Source organism: Bolinopsis microptera, chromosome 4, assembly GCF_026151205.1.
Source record: "Bolinopsis microptera isolate Bmic1 chromosome 4, MBARI_Bmic_1.0, whole genome shotgun sequence".
Classification (NCBI taxonomy): domain Eukaryota; kingdom Metazoa; phylum Ctenophora; class Tentaculata; order Lobata; family Bolinopsidae; genus Bolinopsis; species Bolinopsis microptera.
Window position 1 is genome coordinate 1,395,352 of NC_087075.1, and position 17,768 is coordinate 1,413,119.

Below are 17,768 nucleotides of genomic sequence, written 5' to 3' on the forward strand. Positions count from 1 at the left end.
TTAAGGTCCCTGTTGGTACACTTTCTCCAGATTCATCGATTTTTAAATCTAGAAACACACTTTTTTACCGGCCTATCCTTATTTTCCCAAGCTACCCTGTCTAGGAAAAGTCCAAATTAGGTTCAGTTGTCCGGTAGCCACTTGGTTGTTTAGGCCAATATATTAAAGATAATTTTTAAACTTTAGTAGATATATTTTTGATGATGTGTGATGATGTTTGTGTCATTATATTTTGATTTGATTTGATTTATCCTCTAAAATCATATAATTTGTTCAATTTTAGGGAGGGGTGCCAAAAAGGGAGGAGGCACCAACAGCGGGGGCGCCAACAGGCAACGTTACGCCACTATCATCCACCAGATGAAGCTGGGGCGTTTTTAGGCAAGATTCATTACACCATAAAGAGACAGATTTTCATTTCTATGAGCAGATGGGAATTGGCTTTTTACTATGATAAAAATTAAAGAACAAATATGAAAGTATCGAGTCATGTAAAAAACCCCGTTATATAGCAAACCTTAAAATTAGGGCTGTGGTTCGTTAAGGATACGGTTAGATTCGGGGCTGGGGTTTATAGTTGTTGGTTTAATGTTTATATTATGGTTTATATTTATTATTTATATCACGTCGTGACCCCCATTGTCGTTTCACTAATTTTACTATAGTATCGTGGCTACGATACAGCCACGTGTTTGTGCGCGGCAGGTCTTCAACGTATAACGAGTTTATATGGTTTATATTTTTATTATCTTTAATTACTAATCCAATCGTTTAATTAGATAAGAAATAGAAAAAATTTTCATTATTTTTTTTAGTAAAACAAAATTTATATTTTATTGCCATATTACAATAAATAATAATATCATAATAAACATAGTTAAAATTGAACATCCGATAATAAACTCATAAATATTAAATATGTTAATGAAATGCAAAATACGCTTTTTACTTTATACTTGTATTACGTCGTGACCACCACTGTCGTTTCACTGTAGTGAAATTCCCTATAGAGTCTCAACGATACAGGGGAGCCGCGCACTCCTGCGCAGCAGGTCATACTTGTATCACGTCGTGACCCCCACGGTCGTTTCACTATGGTAGTGAACCCTGTAGAGTTTCTACGATACAGGGGAGCCGCGGAAGCGTACGCGGCGGGTCATACAACGTATGACAAGGTTTTGTAGCGCGATGCGCCGAGCTGAAATGAATTGACATCGTCAATTAAATGCACGATAAACTATTTGAGCGAGCGATTTAGTGAGCGCGCCCAGTGAAGCTAAGGATGTTCATAAAAATAAGCCAGTACACCGATTAAAAATATGACTGAATGATAATGGCAAGTGGACAGGCTAAGCTGTAAGCGCCTTTCACTTTTCAGTAAACGAGTGATACTCGTGACATATTTGTTTGATACATGTTACGTATTCCATATTTGCGCGCGAAAAGTGGTTGCAGTGTTTTAAAGTTTTAAGAGAACTCTCCTTAAATTATTTTAATGCAGTCACTCAGATAAGTTTTATACCAGGACACTTCAACAAAGACACATACTCTGCCCACAATAAGGGGCCATAATTGTCTCAATTATTGAACTAAATTGAATTATTATTATTATTCCACCTAGATAACTCAGCACAGTTAGACATGAAAAAAGAGGTGCTCTGTTTGCAGTAGAGGGTATCATTGGACATCAGACTACGTGGCCAGCTGACATTCATCATATTTTTAGGTCGTTACGGTGACATGTGTCTAGTTTATCTCAACACAATTAAGGCATTCCTCAGCAACTAGAATTATACATTAGGATTGATACTATTTGGGCTTCATAAACCACCAGCTTTTCTGTACTTACTCTAGGGTGGCTAACATACTTCTTTTGGTGACATCTTTCCTACTTTCTAGCAGAGGAGCCAACATAACAACTTGCCACTACACCATTCTGTGTTCATTCTAAGGGGTTTACCATCATCCATTGCATCACCTCATCTTTCTCAGCGATATGGACGTGCACAAACTCACTCTAGGGATTCGATAACATTTAGGTTTAACTCTTTATACAGCCTTGTAGCGATAGAGAGGAGGGCTTCTAGCACATCTTTATCTTCACCAAGGAGGTCAATGTTATCAAAGCAAGCATTCTCTTCAGGCACTAGGGCTAATAGGAGGGGTAAGGGAACCGTCACAGCACGCAGGTGGTAGCAGGCACCAGCTAGAGTTAGTGATACCTGATACACTATCACCTTGAGGTCCACTGTTGGTGCTGATCAATTCAAGGAAGATAGCTTCATTGACTAGCACCTTGTTCTTGGTATTGCTCAGGAGGAATCTCACTAGCCTGATGTCATCTCTTGTGCATCCTGCATCGTCTAGGAGGTTGAGCACAGTCTGTCTACTAATACCTTGTGGCCCATCTTGTGGAAAGACCATTCTATTTCTTTGACTATGACTATTAATAACTTTGGTTTGAATGTCCTTCACAGCAGATTAAAGCTTTTTAAAATATTATTTTTTATTCTAATTGTAATCTTATACAATATATTATTCTAATTCTAATTCTAATTGTAACTCATAGTGGTTAGAGCTGAGGTTTTTAATATAATATTAAAAAAGTTAAATAAACTGGTCACCTGTTGATTTGAATTTTTACCCTATTGTCTTCTTTAGGTACTGATATGCTTTCCTGTCGTTCACTTAAGGTATGCTATGTACATATAATACTATCAGTAACTCAAGAGTGTTTATACTATTACTGTTTTTCTTTAATTATCAGTCTGGAAATGGTATGACTTAATTCGTATCCAGTTTTAAAATTAACCATATCGTAAAGTTGCAACATATCATAATGTTTCTATATCCGTTTTACTTAAATCTGAAAACTCTAAATAAAGGTACAAGGTTGGTTACAAAGAAACAGTACAGATTTTCTTTATGATATGTCACACTAATCTTGAACTGCAATATATTCTCAGGGCCAGTGTCTTAATCTACTATGGCGACAAAAAACATGCTTATCCAGTCTGCAGAGTAAAAATGTGGCAGTGAGAAAATCAGAGAGTCTTAGAAATAAGCCCAAACTTGAAGAACTAGTTTTTGGTAAGTTTTGCAAGTTCTTATGTTTGTTGTCTGGAGAAATGTACAATTTGACAACTTGGGTTGTCAGAGTCACTATGATCACAGATTTCCAAGTTTCCAATACATATCATTACTTTGCTCAGTTTGCTGTTTACTGTAACTCATAGTCTGGTAACATTATGAACTTACAACTTAGTTTATTTGCAGGAAAGTTTTTCTCTGATCACATGTTAGTTTGTGATTACGATGATGCTGAGGGGTGGAAAGATCCTCAGATTATGCCCTTTGGAGTAGGTTGCTTTGTAACACTGATTAAATGTGCCTTTATAAACTATTGTGTTATTTCTTCACATATCTGAATACCTGTGGGGAGATTCACCAATTATAGGATCAGGAGGGGTAGGGGAACCGTCACAGCACGCAGGTGGTAGCAGGCACCAGCTAGAGTTAGTGATGCCTGATACACTATCACCTTGAGGTCCACTGTTGGTGCTGATCATAATTATGTCTGTTGCAGGATTTCCAGCTTTCCCCAGCAATTTCCTCACTACATTACGCTATACAGTGTTTTGAAGGAATGAAAGCGTACAGAACTTCAGATAATGACGTCAGATTGTTCAGACCAAATCTTAATATTCAGAGGATGCAGCGCACTGGAAAAGTGCTGACATTGCCGGTAAATTGTTGAACGGCTTGTACTCAGTTGTACTGTTTAATTCTAAGCTACAACACATATTTAAATAAAGTTGATCGTAAATAGGTAAATTTCCGGAATCTAGGCTATTGAATATGGTGTGGAGGCAAATTCTCGAGGAACGTTTTGACGTTGTTGATTTCATTGTCTCCCGAATTTTCTGTACACCAATGACACTGCGACTAAAGGAACTAATGACAAATATAACAATAACAAAGTAACAAAAATAGCCAATATTTCGGTACAGACGGTACCTTCTGTACCCAGTGACATAAATTTAAAAAGGGACTAGGAATCCAGTCTGGAAAGAAAAAACGGCTACCATATATTTTACCATAACTTTTTCGGCCGCTCAGTCGGTGGCTGTGGAAATATTATGGCTAGGAATTAGATTCTTAGATTCCTCACTTTATGCCACTGGGCTTCTGTACCGAAATATTGGCTATTTTTGTTACTTTGTTATTGTTATATTTGTCATTAGTTCTTTTAGTCGCAGTGTCATTGGTGTACAGAAAATTGGAGAGAATATGAAATCAACAACGTGGAATCTAGGCTAAACAAATGTTAATAATTTACTCCGCAGTAAGAAAGTGTACAATAAAAGCCTTATTACAGGAATTTGACGGAGACGAGTTCCTGAAACTATTAAAACAGTTAATACAGCTGGACAGTGATTGGGTCCCTGACACACAGGCAGCTTCCCTTTACATCAGACCTACCTTCATTAGTACTGACGTGAGTTATACTATATTATACTAGCAGCTTCCCTTTACATCAGACCTACCTTCATTAGTACTGACGTGAGTTATACTAGTCTCTTTTCCCCGTTCTCAAATTGTGGTGACGTTAGTTAGCGGCAGTATATGGAGTAATGTTACATAGTTAGTTATCTGTTTAAAGTGTGTATAAAATTTACTAAATTTGGTTATTAAGTGTTATAGGATAATGTTTCAATTAAATTGTCTCTTATGACCTTTTGTAATTAGTCCTCAATTAGTTCTCAATTAGTTCTTAATTAGGTTTTACTCATTCAACCGTAAACCTACTACAGTGAGTAACATATTGAGTGAGTAGCTACTGCAATACTCGATACTGATAATCTATAGGTGCTTGATATGTAGGATTTGTTGTGTTGGTTGTACGGCAGAGGTCCGATACACTTTACAGTGCATATCATGTATATATTGTATAGTGATTATACTATATAATGGTATGTGGTGTATGTATATGTATAGTAGTTTAAATACTATATGATAATATGGTATGTGTGGTGTATGCGATGACACACGTGCATTCTTACTTATGTGTATATCCTTGTATAATACATAATTAAGGCTTTTACATATCTCAAGATTGACAGTAATACACGTCACTCAGGGAAATAATTTAACTTAAATTGGGGGGTTGGTGGAGGTGGACCTGTTCAGTTTATTAAACTCTTACTTACTGAACACTTTAATAGCACAGCAATGTATTTCAGACCAAACCTCCAAATACCAGTGAGATGTCTGTTAACGTAATTACCGAATATTACTGACTAGAATACCGTAGGGAATTCGGGCCCATAACCAACCTTGTAATCTGAGAAGACGAGTTACTGGTCCTCTTTTTAACGTTTTATAATTATGTGTACGTGACCTACCTGTGTGATTTTATCAAGAAACGGATTGTTTGTGATCTGCTGTGAATTGAGAACTGATTGGTTTGTAGACTAGAGACCAATCAGAGTCGAGAGAGATGTTTCCCGGCACTGTATATATCTTGAATAATAAACATATAAATATATTATAATAAATAATATACTTTGGGAGGTCTGTTGACAGTGCTCTGTCGGCTAGCCGAGAGCGGAATACTAAGTGTTTCTACTAGGGTTTATAATGTTTAATATTAAGCGACTGCATGAATAGTGTGATGACGTGTTACTGACCTTGATCTTTCGGTATCTGATTAGGTTACTCATTACATATAATGATAGTCACGTGGGTTACCAGTTAGTCACGTGGGTTACTCGCTACATTACTATGCTTGGTGTAGCTCGTTACATATATAATGATTACGACTTAGGTTTAGATTTTTCTAGAAGTTCTTCCTAAATTAACTTAAGTTATGACGTCATATATTAGTATTACTATATTATAGTCTATATCCGATATATGCTTGTAATATTTCTTATGTTATACGTAGGGTTCTCAAACAGGAGGATCAATATATATTATAAGTTAACATTCAATGTCCATTTGAGTTTGTTTGTGATTTAAATCAAGTTGTCTTTTATTTTTAATGTCTTTAAAGGCCCATTAGTTCAATAGTTAAGAATGAAATTTCTATAAACTTTTGATTTCCGGTTTTGGAATCAGGATAGTTATATTCTGTGAACTAAAACAGTGAACCAGAACTGTGAACCAGACCAGTGAACACTGCAGTGGCGCCACTGGAACACTGTAAATCTCGCGGACGAATATGTGTACTCTCTTAATTGCATGAAACATTTCACACAAACTGGTGAACACCTTGTACACACTCTACTTCTACCATACTACCAGATGTACTGGTGAACACCTTGTACACACTCTACTTCTACCATACTACCAGATGTACTGGTGAACACCTTGTACACACTCTACTTCTACCATACTACCAGATGTACTGGTGAACACCTTGTACACACTCTACTTCTACCATACTACCAGATGTACATGAAACAAGGTGTAATATAGAGACCTAGTTGCCAACCACCACAGCAAAATGTAATTAGAACCAGATCTGGAGTGAGGTAGTCAATAATTGATGGTTCCTGTTATATTTCATAACATTAGGTAACATTAACTACATAGAGGTAGGTAGGTAATAATAAAGAACAAATTCAAAAGTCAACGATTTAAAAAATAACAATATTTAAAACTAGAAAATTTTATTTCAGTTACCTTCAATTTTAAATTGAAAAGTTATTTCAATCGAAGGACGATTTGCTGAAATTTAGCTGCGGATAAATTCAGTATTGGGGCAAGTAGCGCAGTTGGTTAGAACGCCAGCTTTGCAATCGTGAGGTTGCGGGTTCAAATCCCACTGTCTGCCTGGTCGTGGGGTGAGCGTCGTAAAGTAAAGTAAAGAGGGTTAAATGAGGAGCTGCACATTGCAGCAAAGTCTCGGGCGAAGAAAGTATGGTACACACTACCTTAACCGTCAATGGCTAACAAAAATCCTTCGGCTTCCTGTAATTGGCTGGTTGCACTTGTGTCTTTGTGTAACAATGTGGCTGTTGGAATACTCCGAAGTAAAATAAGTGTCGTGATAAAAAATCTTGAACAGTAAATGTAAGATAAATTGTAGTACTGCACACTGCACACTGTACAGTGTACACTGCACACTACACACTGCACACTGCACACTGCACACTGCACAGATAATATTATAGCTGAATCACTTCAAAGTTAATTGCATATAACAATGGAAAAGTAATTCCTTAAAACAGTAATCACTAAAACTAAAAGACCAACAAATATTACTCCACATTATAACACACATGATTTCTTTTAATCAGCGAGCAAAACGTTAAACTTAAGTCTGTATGAATCCAAATATTTCAATATATTTCAAATATTTCAATATCAGGAATAGTTTCACCAGAATATGTTCTCCACTTCTCCCTATTTGAAATTTCGTTCAAACTTCAAACGGAAATGTCTTCATTCGAACTTGTGCCGGTGGAACGTGTCTCTGACGCGCTACTACTTGGCGGTGGAGATGCAAGACATTCTTGGCCTGGTAGCACTCCAGCTCGGATCGGAACCCAAGTAACCCAAGTAAGTAAATTACCCCAATCAAGTAAAGTATCTCTCCTAAATAACAAGGTCTGTGTTACTGTTGTGTGCGTAGTATGTCTCCTAATTAGCTGCACGGGACCTGGCACAATCCACAGAAGCTTTGAGAGGAGGAAGTTCCGGAAACTTCTTATCATGAGAGCGTAGATGTAGAAGTTAGACGTGATGTTTATCATGACAAAGAAACTGCTTACTCTAAAGAAATGGATGTGAAACTTGTCATTTGACTCTTTTACAGAGTGTTTTCCTAAGAAGAATACTGCCAGCGGCAAAGTAGAAATGCAGTAAACAACAGCAGTGAGCGCCACAGTCCCTGCTCCTTGCCATGGAACACTTCCTCCAACTCGTCTAGCTGACTTCCAAGCATTAACCAGGTACCTCAGTGTGGGAACTGTGGTGGCGACAATGATAACGTTAGGAGCTACAAGGTAGATTAGAGTCGTTAGAGGAAGTATTTTCCTCCATATTTGGGAATTGAAACCATATTCGCAGTTGTAGGTCCGGTAGTCGAAGTAAACATCATCCTTGTCTACTGCGAGCTTTATTGATACATTGAGGAGTGCGAAAGTCCAGACAAAGCTGCAAACTAGATGAGCTCTTTTAGAGAAGCTAGCTGCTCTGAGAGGATATCTTATTATCAGGAGCTTGCTTGTAGTGAGCACTGTGATGAGACCAATGCTAACAAGGTAGGAAAGGTTGCCAGTATAAACCCTAATACAGCACAAAGCATTTCCTAGATCCCAGGTATTAGCCAGCAAAGAGATTAAACTTGGTAGAACTGATGATATTGCAGCTGTAAGATCAGATACTGCTAGATGCTGGATTACTGTCACTATGAACTTGTTGACTTTGAAGGCGTCCTTCTGGAACGATGCAATGAGAATTAGAGTGTCTCCAATGAGAGAAGAAATAACAGCGAATATATGGTATGCTGCCCAGGTGTATCTCTCTGTATTGTTTTGTATTCCAAAGTGGATGTTGGAGTAGTTACTTGATGTGGTCATGAGGAATCTGGTTTATCTTTTAATGAAAACATTTGATTATATTTACTGAACACTATTATATAATGTGTTGTTTACTGAAGAGATAAACTTAAAAAGGGTAAAAGTGAGTCAAAACGTTGGAAAGTGGCGTCATCATGGTTAGTGTGCCCACTTCAGATTTGAAGGTAAAATTTAGTGCTAAGTCCAAAAATAAATCCCAACAGTTCGTTTTAAGAAACATTTCACCAGAAGAACTGCCACAAAAAGATTAAGACAACATCAACAAATTCATCACTGGATCATTCTTGTGAGCGGGGGTATAGGACACTAGGAACAACATCAACAAATTCATCACTGGATCATTCTTGTGAGCGGGGGTATAGGACACTAGGAACAACATCAACAAATTCATCACTGGATCATTCTTGTGAGCGGGGGTATAGGACACTAGGAACAACATTAACAAATTCATCACTGGATCATTCTTGTGAGCGGGGGTATAGGACACTAGGAACAACATCAACAAATTCATCACTGGATCATTCTTGTGAGCGGGGGTATAGGACACTAGGAACAACATCAACATATTCATCACTGGATCATTCTTGTGAGCGGGGGTATAGGACACTAGGAACAACATCAACAAATTCATCACTGGATCATTCTCGTGAGCGGGGGTATAGGACACTAGGAACAACATTAACAAATTCATCACTGGATCATTCTTGTGAGCGGGGGTATAGGACACTAGGAACAACATCAACATATTCATCACTGGATCATTCTTGTGAGCGGGGGTATAGGACACTAGGAACAACATCAACATATTCATCACTGGATCATTCTTGTGAGCGGGGGTATAGGACACTAGGAACAACATCAACAAATTCATCACTGGATCATTCTCGTGAGCGGGGGTATAGGACACTAGGAACAACATTAACAAATTCATCACTGGATCATTCTTGTGAGCGGGGGTATAGGACACTAGGAACAACATTAACATATTCATCACTGGATCATTCTTGTGAGCGGGGGTATAGGACACTAGGAACAACATCAACATATTCATCACTGGATCATTCTTGTGAGCGGGGGTATAGGACACTAGGAACAACATCAACATATTCATCACTGGATCATTCTTGTGAGCGGGGGTATAGGACACTAGGAACAACATCAACAAATTCATCACTGGATCATTCTTGTGAGCGGGGGTATAGGACACTAGGAACAACATCAACATATTCATCACTGGATCATTCTTGTGAGCGGGGGTATAGGACACTAGGAACAACATCAACATATTCATCACTGGATCATTCTTGTGAGCGGGGGTATAGGACACTAGGAACAACATCAACAAATTCATCACTGGATCATTCTTGTGAGCGGGGGTATAGGACACTAGGAACAACATTAACAAATTCATCACTGGATCATTCTTGTGAGCGGGGGTATAGGACACTAGGAACAACATCAACAAATTCATCACTGGATCATTCTTGTGAGCGGGGGTATAGGACACTAGGAACAACATCAACAAATTCATCACTGGATCATTCTTGTGAGCGGGGGTATAGGACACTAGGGCGTAGGATGCTAGGGCGTAGGACGTAAGAACGGAGGACACGAGCGAGTGGTAATGCTCACTACTATATTATATATATATATATAATATACTACTAATACTACTACTACTACTACTACTACTGCTTAGATGTAATAAAAAGGTGGATGAAGAGATTAATAGGATGAATTGGATAAACATTTTCTAGGATTGAGCAGGCAAATATAAAAATTCTGTACATAACGATTTTGGGTAATACTGTAATAGCACCTGTATTATATATTATATATTATCTTTTTATCGAAAAAGGTAAATCATCTGTTGAGTCTTAAATCTTCAAAAGAAGACATCTCGTGATAAATACTAGTTTGAAGGAAATAACCAAATGCAAAGCGGTGTAAAGTAAAGTGACGGAATGGAACTGACAATGAACAGAGTATGTAAATATATAGAGTACAATTGTTATTATAAACAGTTGCCCTATAAACGGTTACCCACTAAATGATTTTAGATTGTCTGATTTGATGGCGCTCTTCGAACCAAAGAAAAGTTTAGCATATTTTATGGAAATTTGAAACTGGTAGCTCAATGCCCAGGTAGGTAGCTCAATGACAAAAGCAAGATCGAGGTAAACTCTACGTCACAATCTCATGTCGATATTAAGCACTGAATCCCTGCCTGTGCCGGGGGGGGGGGGGGGGGGGGGCCTGTGCCAAATTACCGTATAATTATTGGAAAGCCATTTCACTGTAAAATACTCCAGCTGATCAACTTGTTACAATTAAATACTATATATAATATAATATACATGTTTTGCGGGGTCCTGTTGACGGACCAACGTTTTCTTCCCTCATTTTTGCCATCAATACACTGGACTTACCAGGGAGAAGAGGAAGACCCCAAAGCAATCTATTCTCGCTGATTGTGCATGATTTATGTAAAAAAATCTTTATATGAATCTCCGTAGTTTTGCTTATGATAAGAGATATTGGCAGAAATTACAATGACGTTTTTGATATTTAGTTATTTCTTTTAGGGAAAGATTAGACTTGGGCGTTGTTTTTTAACTATCCCTTGTTTGGAACTTTGATTTGATAATATAATATATAATACTGAAACAATAAGTATTTAGGCTGAAAAACTAACAATAAATACCAGCTGCAGCCTGTGAAGAGTACTTAAACTAAAGTTTGTAGTATTTAAATAAGTAGCTTCACCACACTTTCCTCTCAATTCACGCTTTCTTTCAACCTTCATTACGTGAAGTTTTCTTATCGATAGAAATTTAGATTATAGAATTTAGATTATAATTATTTTATAAATGACTCTTCACAGACTCTATATCTCACAGCCTCTATAATCTATATCATAAAAAGTGTTCGGACGTGTGTTTATTTGCTATTAATAACGTATTTGTAGGTAATTCCTGAATTAATCAAATTAAAATCGAGTGGAATTGAATTTTCACTGATTATGATCTGTACTGTCTACGTCATTAGATCTCACAATTATAGGAGACTAGGACAGATTCTACAGACAGACAGACAGACAGACAGACAGACAGACAGACAGACAGACAGACAGACAGACAGACAGACAGACAGACAGACAGACAGACAGACAGACAGACAGACAGACAGACAGACAGACAGACAGACAGACAGACAGACAGACAGACAGACAGACAGACAGACAGACAGACAGACAGACAGACAGACAGACAGACAGACAGACAGACAGACAGACAGACAGACAGACAGACAGACAGACAGACAGACAGACAGACATACATACAGACAGACAGACAGACAGACAGACAGACAGACAGACAGACAGACAGACAGACAGACAGACAGACAGACAGACAGACAGACAGACAGACAGACAGACAGACAGACAGACAGACAGTACTCTCATAGCCTCGTGAATCTGGAGGATCGTTAAATTATTATTATTTAAAAAAAATAAAAGTTCTAATATAGTTAAAAAACAACGCCCAAGTCTAATCTTTCCCTAAAACAAATAACGCTGGACCCCGTAAAACATGTTCTAACATTCTCCACCGACTACGGGCCACTTTTTGTGACAATGGTTCAGCATTGTAGCGTTTATACAAGTTTTTGTTGAAGATGACTCCTGGGTACTTTATAATAGAGCGACAGATCGTTAAATAGGATGTTGAAATCTTGATTACTTATATTAATGTAGTACAGAACTATTCACAAGACTGATTTGTATAAGTATGAAAACGTCATAAAGTTTGTAGTGACTTTTGGCTTAAACTGGATTATCATTAATTAAATGCAAGTTCAGTATTATAGTGTACAGTGTGTGAAATGTGAAATGTAAAATGTGTAATGTGAAATGTCAAATGTGTCATGGTCTTCCTATTGTATGGGTTAGCTACTTCCACCTTGATGCCACCTGTACAGTGTACAGTACTACAGAGTACAGAATGGTTTTATTTGATAAGTAAAACTTGTTGATCTTACGAAGAAACTTTGAATTGTGACTGTCCAGTGTCCACTGTACTAACAATATCACGCTAAATTCCTGTAATTGTAATGAAATTACTTGAGCAGTGAATGAAGATATGTATCAAGATCCGTATCAAGTTAGCTTAATTAAGTGAGAGTAGAACTACTAACTTTTTACAGAATGAAGTTCAGACAATTAGATTAAAAGTTATCCAAAAAGAACATCCTTGCAAGACTTTTGAAACACCCTGCAGATGTGTATTAAATATGTTCTGAAGTTTCCTTACTATATACTACCAAGCCTCTAATAACTCAATTACAAATAAAGTACATTTAAATCTAATAACGGTCGATAATTGAATTAGATTATTAAATAGTAGTATTTAGTAGATCTACTGAAATACACGTAGTTTAAATGTTGATTTATTTTAGACATCATATCAACATTTGACACATTCTAAATAACACTAATATTAATTAATAATAGCATTCCCTAAATATTTCAGCCTGTTATTGGAGTAAAACACCCTTCTAAAGCGAGGTTATTTGTTATTACTGGCCCTGTCGGACCGTACTACGAACAAAAAGGTATACACATCAAGATCTATACAACTTAATTAAACTATATATATAATTAATTAATTAGTTTAATTAAGCTCTATACAACTTAATTAAACTATATATATAATTAATTAATTAGTTTAATTAAGCTCTATACAACTTAATTAAACTATATATATAATTAATTAATTAGTTTAATTAAGCTCTATACAACTTAATTAAACTATATATATATAATTAATTAATTAGTTTAATTAAGCTCTATACAACTTAATTAAACTATATATATAATTAATTAATTAGTTTAATTAAGCTCTATACAACTTAATTAAACTATATATATAATTAATTAATTAGTTTAATTAAGCTCTATACAACTTAATTAAACTATATATATAATTAATTAATTAGTTTAATTAAGCTCTATACAACTTAATTAAACTATATATATAATTAATTAATTAGTTTAATTAAGCTCTATACAACTTAATTAAACTATATATATAATTAATTAATTAGTTTAATTAAGCTCTATACAACTTAATTAAACTATATATATAATTAATTAATTAGTTTAATTAAGCTCTATACAACTTAATTAAACTATATATATGATTAATTAATTAGTTTAATTAAGCTCTATACAACTTAATTAAACTATATATATAATTAATTGATTAGTTTAATTAAGCTCTTTACAACTTAATTGAACTAATAATTCGGAACATCTTTACCCAAACTACATTAGATGATGATATTAAAACCTACTGTATCTCTATAGTTATAACCTAAACTCCTGGCAGGTACGGAACTGTTCAAGTCTATAAAACTGATGGCAGATCCTCAGTATGTAAGAGCTTGGGAAGGTGGGATCGGAGCTTTCAAGGCTGGAGGGTAAGTATTTTACTGGTATTCTTGTGTTAAACTCTACAATGCTACTGATATCCTTAATATCTAAGGTATGTATTATCACGGTTTAATTGCCATGTATCGAGATTTATAGTTTACACGTTAACACATCTACAGGAACTATGCACCAACAATACACATACAGAAGATCGCCCAGACCCAAGGGTGTCAACAAGTTCTGTGGCTGTACGGTGATAACAAACAGATGACAGAAGCAGGAACCATGAACTTTCTTATCTACTGGATCAATAGCGACGGAGGTATGTCTGAAATGTTAGAACTATTCATTGTTTTGGAACTTGATCAACGTAACTTGATGAGGTTGTAATGTATAAGCGTAGCACGTAAGAGGAGTTGAGCTGTTATATTGCTATGATTATTGACTGTTTTCACCTTGTTATCATGATTGAAGTGCTTACAATCTTTATTTAATTTTTTATTAAATGTTATGCTTGGATTGAGGTATGCTTGCTTGGTATTTGTAATCTTATTACAAGCAGATTTGGTGAGGGTCTACATTTTATTGTACATGTAGCGCGCTATATCATTCGTTAATGAGTACAGCGCGCGAAACTCGACTCGCGCGCGGGGCGCGCACTGCGATCGATTATTATACATATCACTCGACGCGATCATGACTATCGATCGCCGTTATCAACATTTATTACGTAGCCCAACAACTATAATAAATATTTCAGAAAAAGAGCTGATAACTGCACCTCTGGACAGTGGGCTGATTCTTCCTGGCGTGACACGGCAGAGTGTTCTGGATATGGCTAGAGAATGGGTTAGTTATTTAGTGTAAACCTGTCAACTGCTACTTCTGTATAATTATGACGAATAGTATTATACAATAGTATTCTGAGCCCTTGGTGTGATTTGAAGATTACAGTTGGACGATTGGACACCTAAGTGGGACTACTATTTAGTCTACTTGAGAATGGTTTGCGGGTAATAACCGTAAATATTTGTTGAGACGTAGCTCAGCTTGACTTTATCAGTGTTTATTTACCAGGGAGAATTCAAAGTAACGGAGAGAATGGTAACGATGCCTGAGTTTATAAAAGCAGCTGATGAGGAGAGAATTATAGAAGTATTTGGAGCTGGTACAGCCTGCATGATCGCTCCTATAGACTGCATTCTCTACGAGGGACAGGTTAGTTGGGGGGGGGGGGGGGGGGGGGGGGGGGCCTTAGTTTCACAAGCTCTCAGTTGTTTTTTTGTCTTGAGATACTCCGAGTGTTTCCTATGAAATCACCTGTTATCACTTGTGTGACAGTCACATTATATTATGGGTATTGAGATCCACACGTTTTATTGTTGTTGTCTTATGTGGCGTTACATATCCCTTGAACATGTTAGCTATTGTGTTTACCTGATTGTGTTTACCAAAGTTTTAATTCCTCAGGATATCAATTTACCCACCATGACTAGTGGGGCTAAGTTATCTAAAAGATTGTTCGAAGAATTGACTGCTATTCAGGTTGGTAACAGTGATTTTAATTTACATTCTTTGAACTGAATTACCACTCCTAGATTTTCATTCGGAATAATTTCGTAGCTTGTTTAATCATTGACTAAACTCACTTTCAGACGGGTAAAGTTGAACACTCCTGGTCCCAAAGTATCTACACCTGAGCTGACTCTACGTTTGTTTTCACTAAAATTATATGGTAGTGTATGAAAAAATGTGTTTATAGACTTTAATATTATGTATTTTTGGGCAGATGTAATATTCCCGAAGTGTCTGTTAGGATTTAGGATATAAATATATATGCTGTTATGTTTTCGTTTTGTTATTCTAGTTGACTAGTCGGATTATTGAAGTTTGTAGTAGCTGTTATAGTTTAGTGCCATTTTGGGACGAACTTCCAGAGGAGCTCATCAAAATCGTAAAATTATTTGTATTTCAGTTTAAATCTTATTTGTATGAACTTTTGGTACTTTTCATAATATTGGACAGTTTATAGATATTGCTGTAGCTGTATGGAGTTGTCCATATTAGTGACATATGTGTACATATTATATTAAAGTCATTATTGTAACGGTATATTAGAACCAGACAGAAACAAAGTGTGAAGGGCCTGAACGGAACCCCTCGGTTTGTGTTTGTTTAGGGAATGGCATGCAACAGAAATGTGCAATTTGCTGATGAATCTTGGGGCGAAGCAATCGTACGGGTAAATACGAGCAAGCTCGGAAATGGTGTTAAAGGCTATTGTTCTCATCAACATTGTACTGTTGCAAGCCATTATTGTAGCAACTCATCTGTTGTAACCCTCAGTAACTAGCGCAGGAGTACTATACCAGTACAGACTGCTGGAGTTGCTTACATTTTTATTAGGTTTAAATTATTACAAACTTTAAAGTTAGTATGCTATCTGTAAATACATATAATATATAGACGCTTGTACCGTACATATTTTATTAGAGTTCTTGCGTTTAAACCGTCTTATGGTTGGAGGTGCTAGTTGTTTAGTTAGGAAAAGCATATTATTATTTCAACACAGTACATACACAGTAAAATATTCCGAAGGGCCACCTTCGGAATATTTTCAAAATAAAGGATACAGTTTAACGTACACATAGTGTGTAACAGGACTGTATCAGTATATAGTATCTTAGCGACCTTTTTAATTTGCAAAAATTAAAGTGTCCCAAAACCGTTATTTTTTAGTTGTGGAAAGTCTAGTAGGAGTGTCTTTGATTTTTCCAGGCCGAAATTTCTTTATTAAATTATCTGAACGAATTTGTAGTTTATATGCCCGTTTTTTGTGAAATACAGTTATACTTATATCGTATTATTAATAAAAGGGAACTTTTCATTTCTTAGTTCACTCCGCAAAAATTCATAAACACAAAAAGCCGATGCACTAATATACTTATTTGTTATTGAAATTCGGCTTCTACTGATCATCATGGGTTATGTGTTCCGTACAACATCTCCGTCGATAAAATAACAACATAATCGCGATGTCGATGGATAGATACCACGTGTGCTATTTCATAGAAGGATTGAAGACTGAAGTTAATATATAATATAGCCAACAGTATGTCACAGAATATAAGAAATATGTTGCGGTGCAATCTGGATATTGCCTGTAAGTACAGTAGCGGTCCAACTTCCAAGTTACTTCAACCGGGTGCATCGGGCACAGGTCAGTGCACTGAATTAATTCATACTAAATATTAGAGGTAAAGCGCGCGTCGTGGCAAGCACGCCGTCTACCCCATTGCTTTTAATGCGCGCAACAAAACTTTTACTAGAATATTTATTTAGCGCGTTTCAACCAACACTACTCTGATATTTTCTACAAATTACCAGGATCAAATTTAAGCGTATTGAAAATTATTGTGCAGCCTAATTATCAGTCTAATTATCGCACTGGTAGTTTTGCAGAGGTTTCCTTTGGACAGGTGAACCAATCGAAGGACCCTGAATGGAGGCAAAATCTTTAATGTTAACAGAGAAATATTAACTAAAACGACAATTTTTCCCCCCATTTTTTGTAAATTTCCGTCAGTTAATAAGCCTGATATTCTGGTTTACTGAGAGACTGAGAGATATATCCAAAGCGTTTGTTACGTCCTATTGTGCACCGGACAGTAATTCAAACATAGCGTTATTTCTCGATATCTCTAATATCATAACTCACAAGTGATAAAGTAATTTCAATGAATATC

The 17,768-nt window shown here is 36.3% G+C and overlaps 1 protein-coding gene across 1 annotated transcript; it reads left to right on the plus strand.

The window, feature by feature from the left end:
- Positions 1–2,659: 2,659 nt before the first annotated feature.
- Positions 2,660–16,897, plus strand: LOC134814514 (branched-chain-amino-acid aminotransferase, cytosolic-like). Its single transcript, XM_063822665.1, has 12 exons — positions 2,660–2,693; positions 2,967–3,090; positions 3,277–3,359; positions 3,587–3,745; positions 4,379–4,498; positions 13,121–13,202; positions 13,979–14,069; positions 14,202–14,344; positions 14,783–14,871; positions 15,100–15,240; positions 15,493–15,567; positions 15,678–16,897. Exons 1-12 carry the CDS (start codon positions 2,670–2,672, stop codon positions 15,720–15,722), a joined length of 1,176 nt encoding a protein of 391 aa, XP_063678735.1. The 5' UTR covers positions 2,660–2,669; the 3' UTR covers positions 15,723–16,897.
- The last annotated feature ends 871 nt before the right edge of the window (positions 16,898–17,768 follow it).

What these genes read in the sequence shown, in the direction of transcription:
- LOC134814514 (XM_063822665.1), top strand. Translation starts at nt 2,670, where the DNA reads ATGCTTTCCTGTCGTTCACTTAAG. An exon ending in TTTCCTGTCGTTCACTTAAG is followed by an intron (nt 2,694 to 2,966) that starts GTATGCTATGTA and finishes ATATATTCTCAG; the next exon opens with GGCCAGTGTCTTAATCTACT. An exon ending in AAGAATTGACTGCTATTCAG is followed by an intron (nt 15,568 to 15,677) that starts GTTGGTAACAGT and finishes ACTCACTTTCAG; the next exon opens with ACGGGTAAAGTTGAACACTC.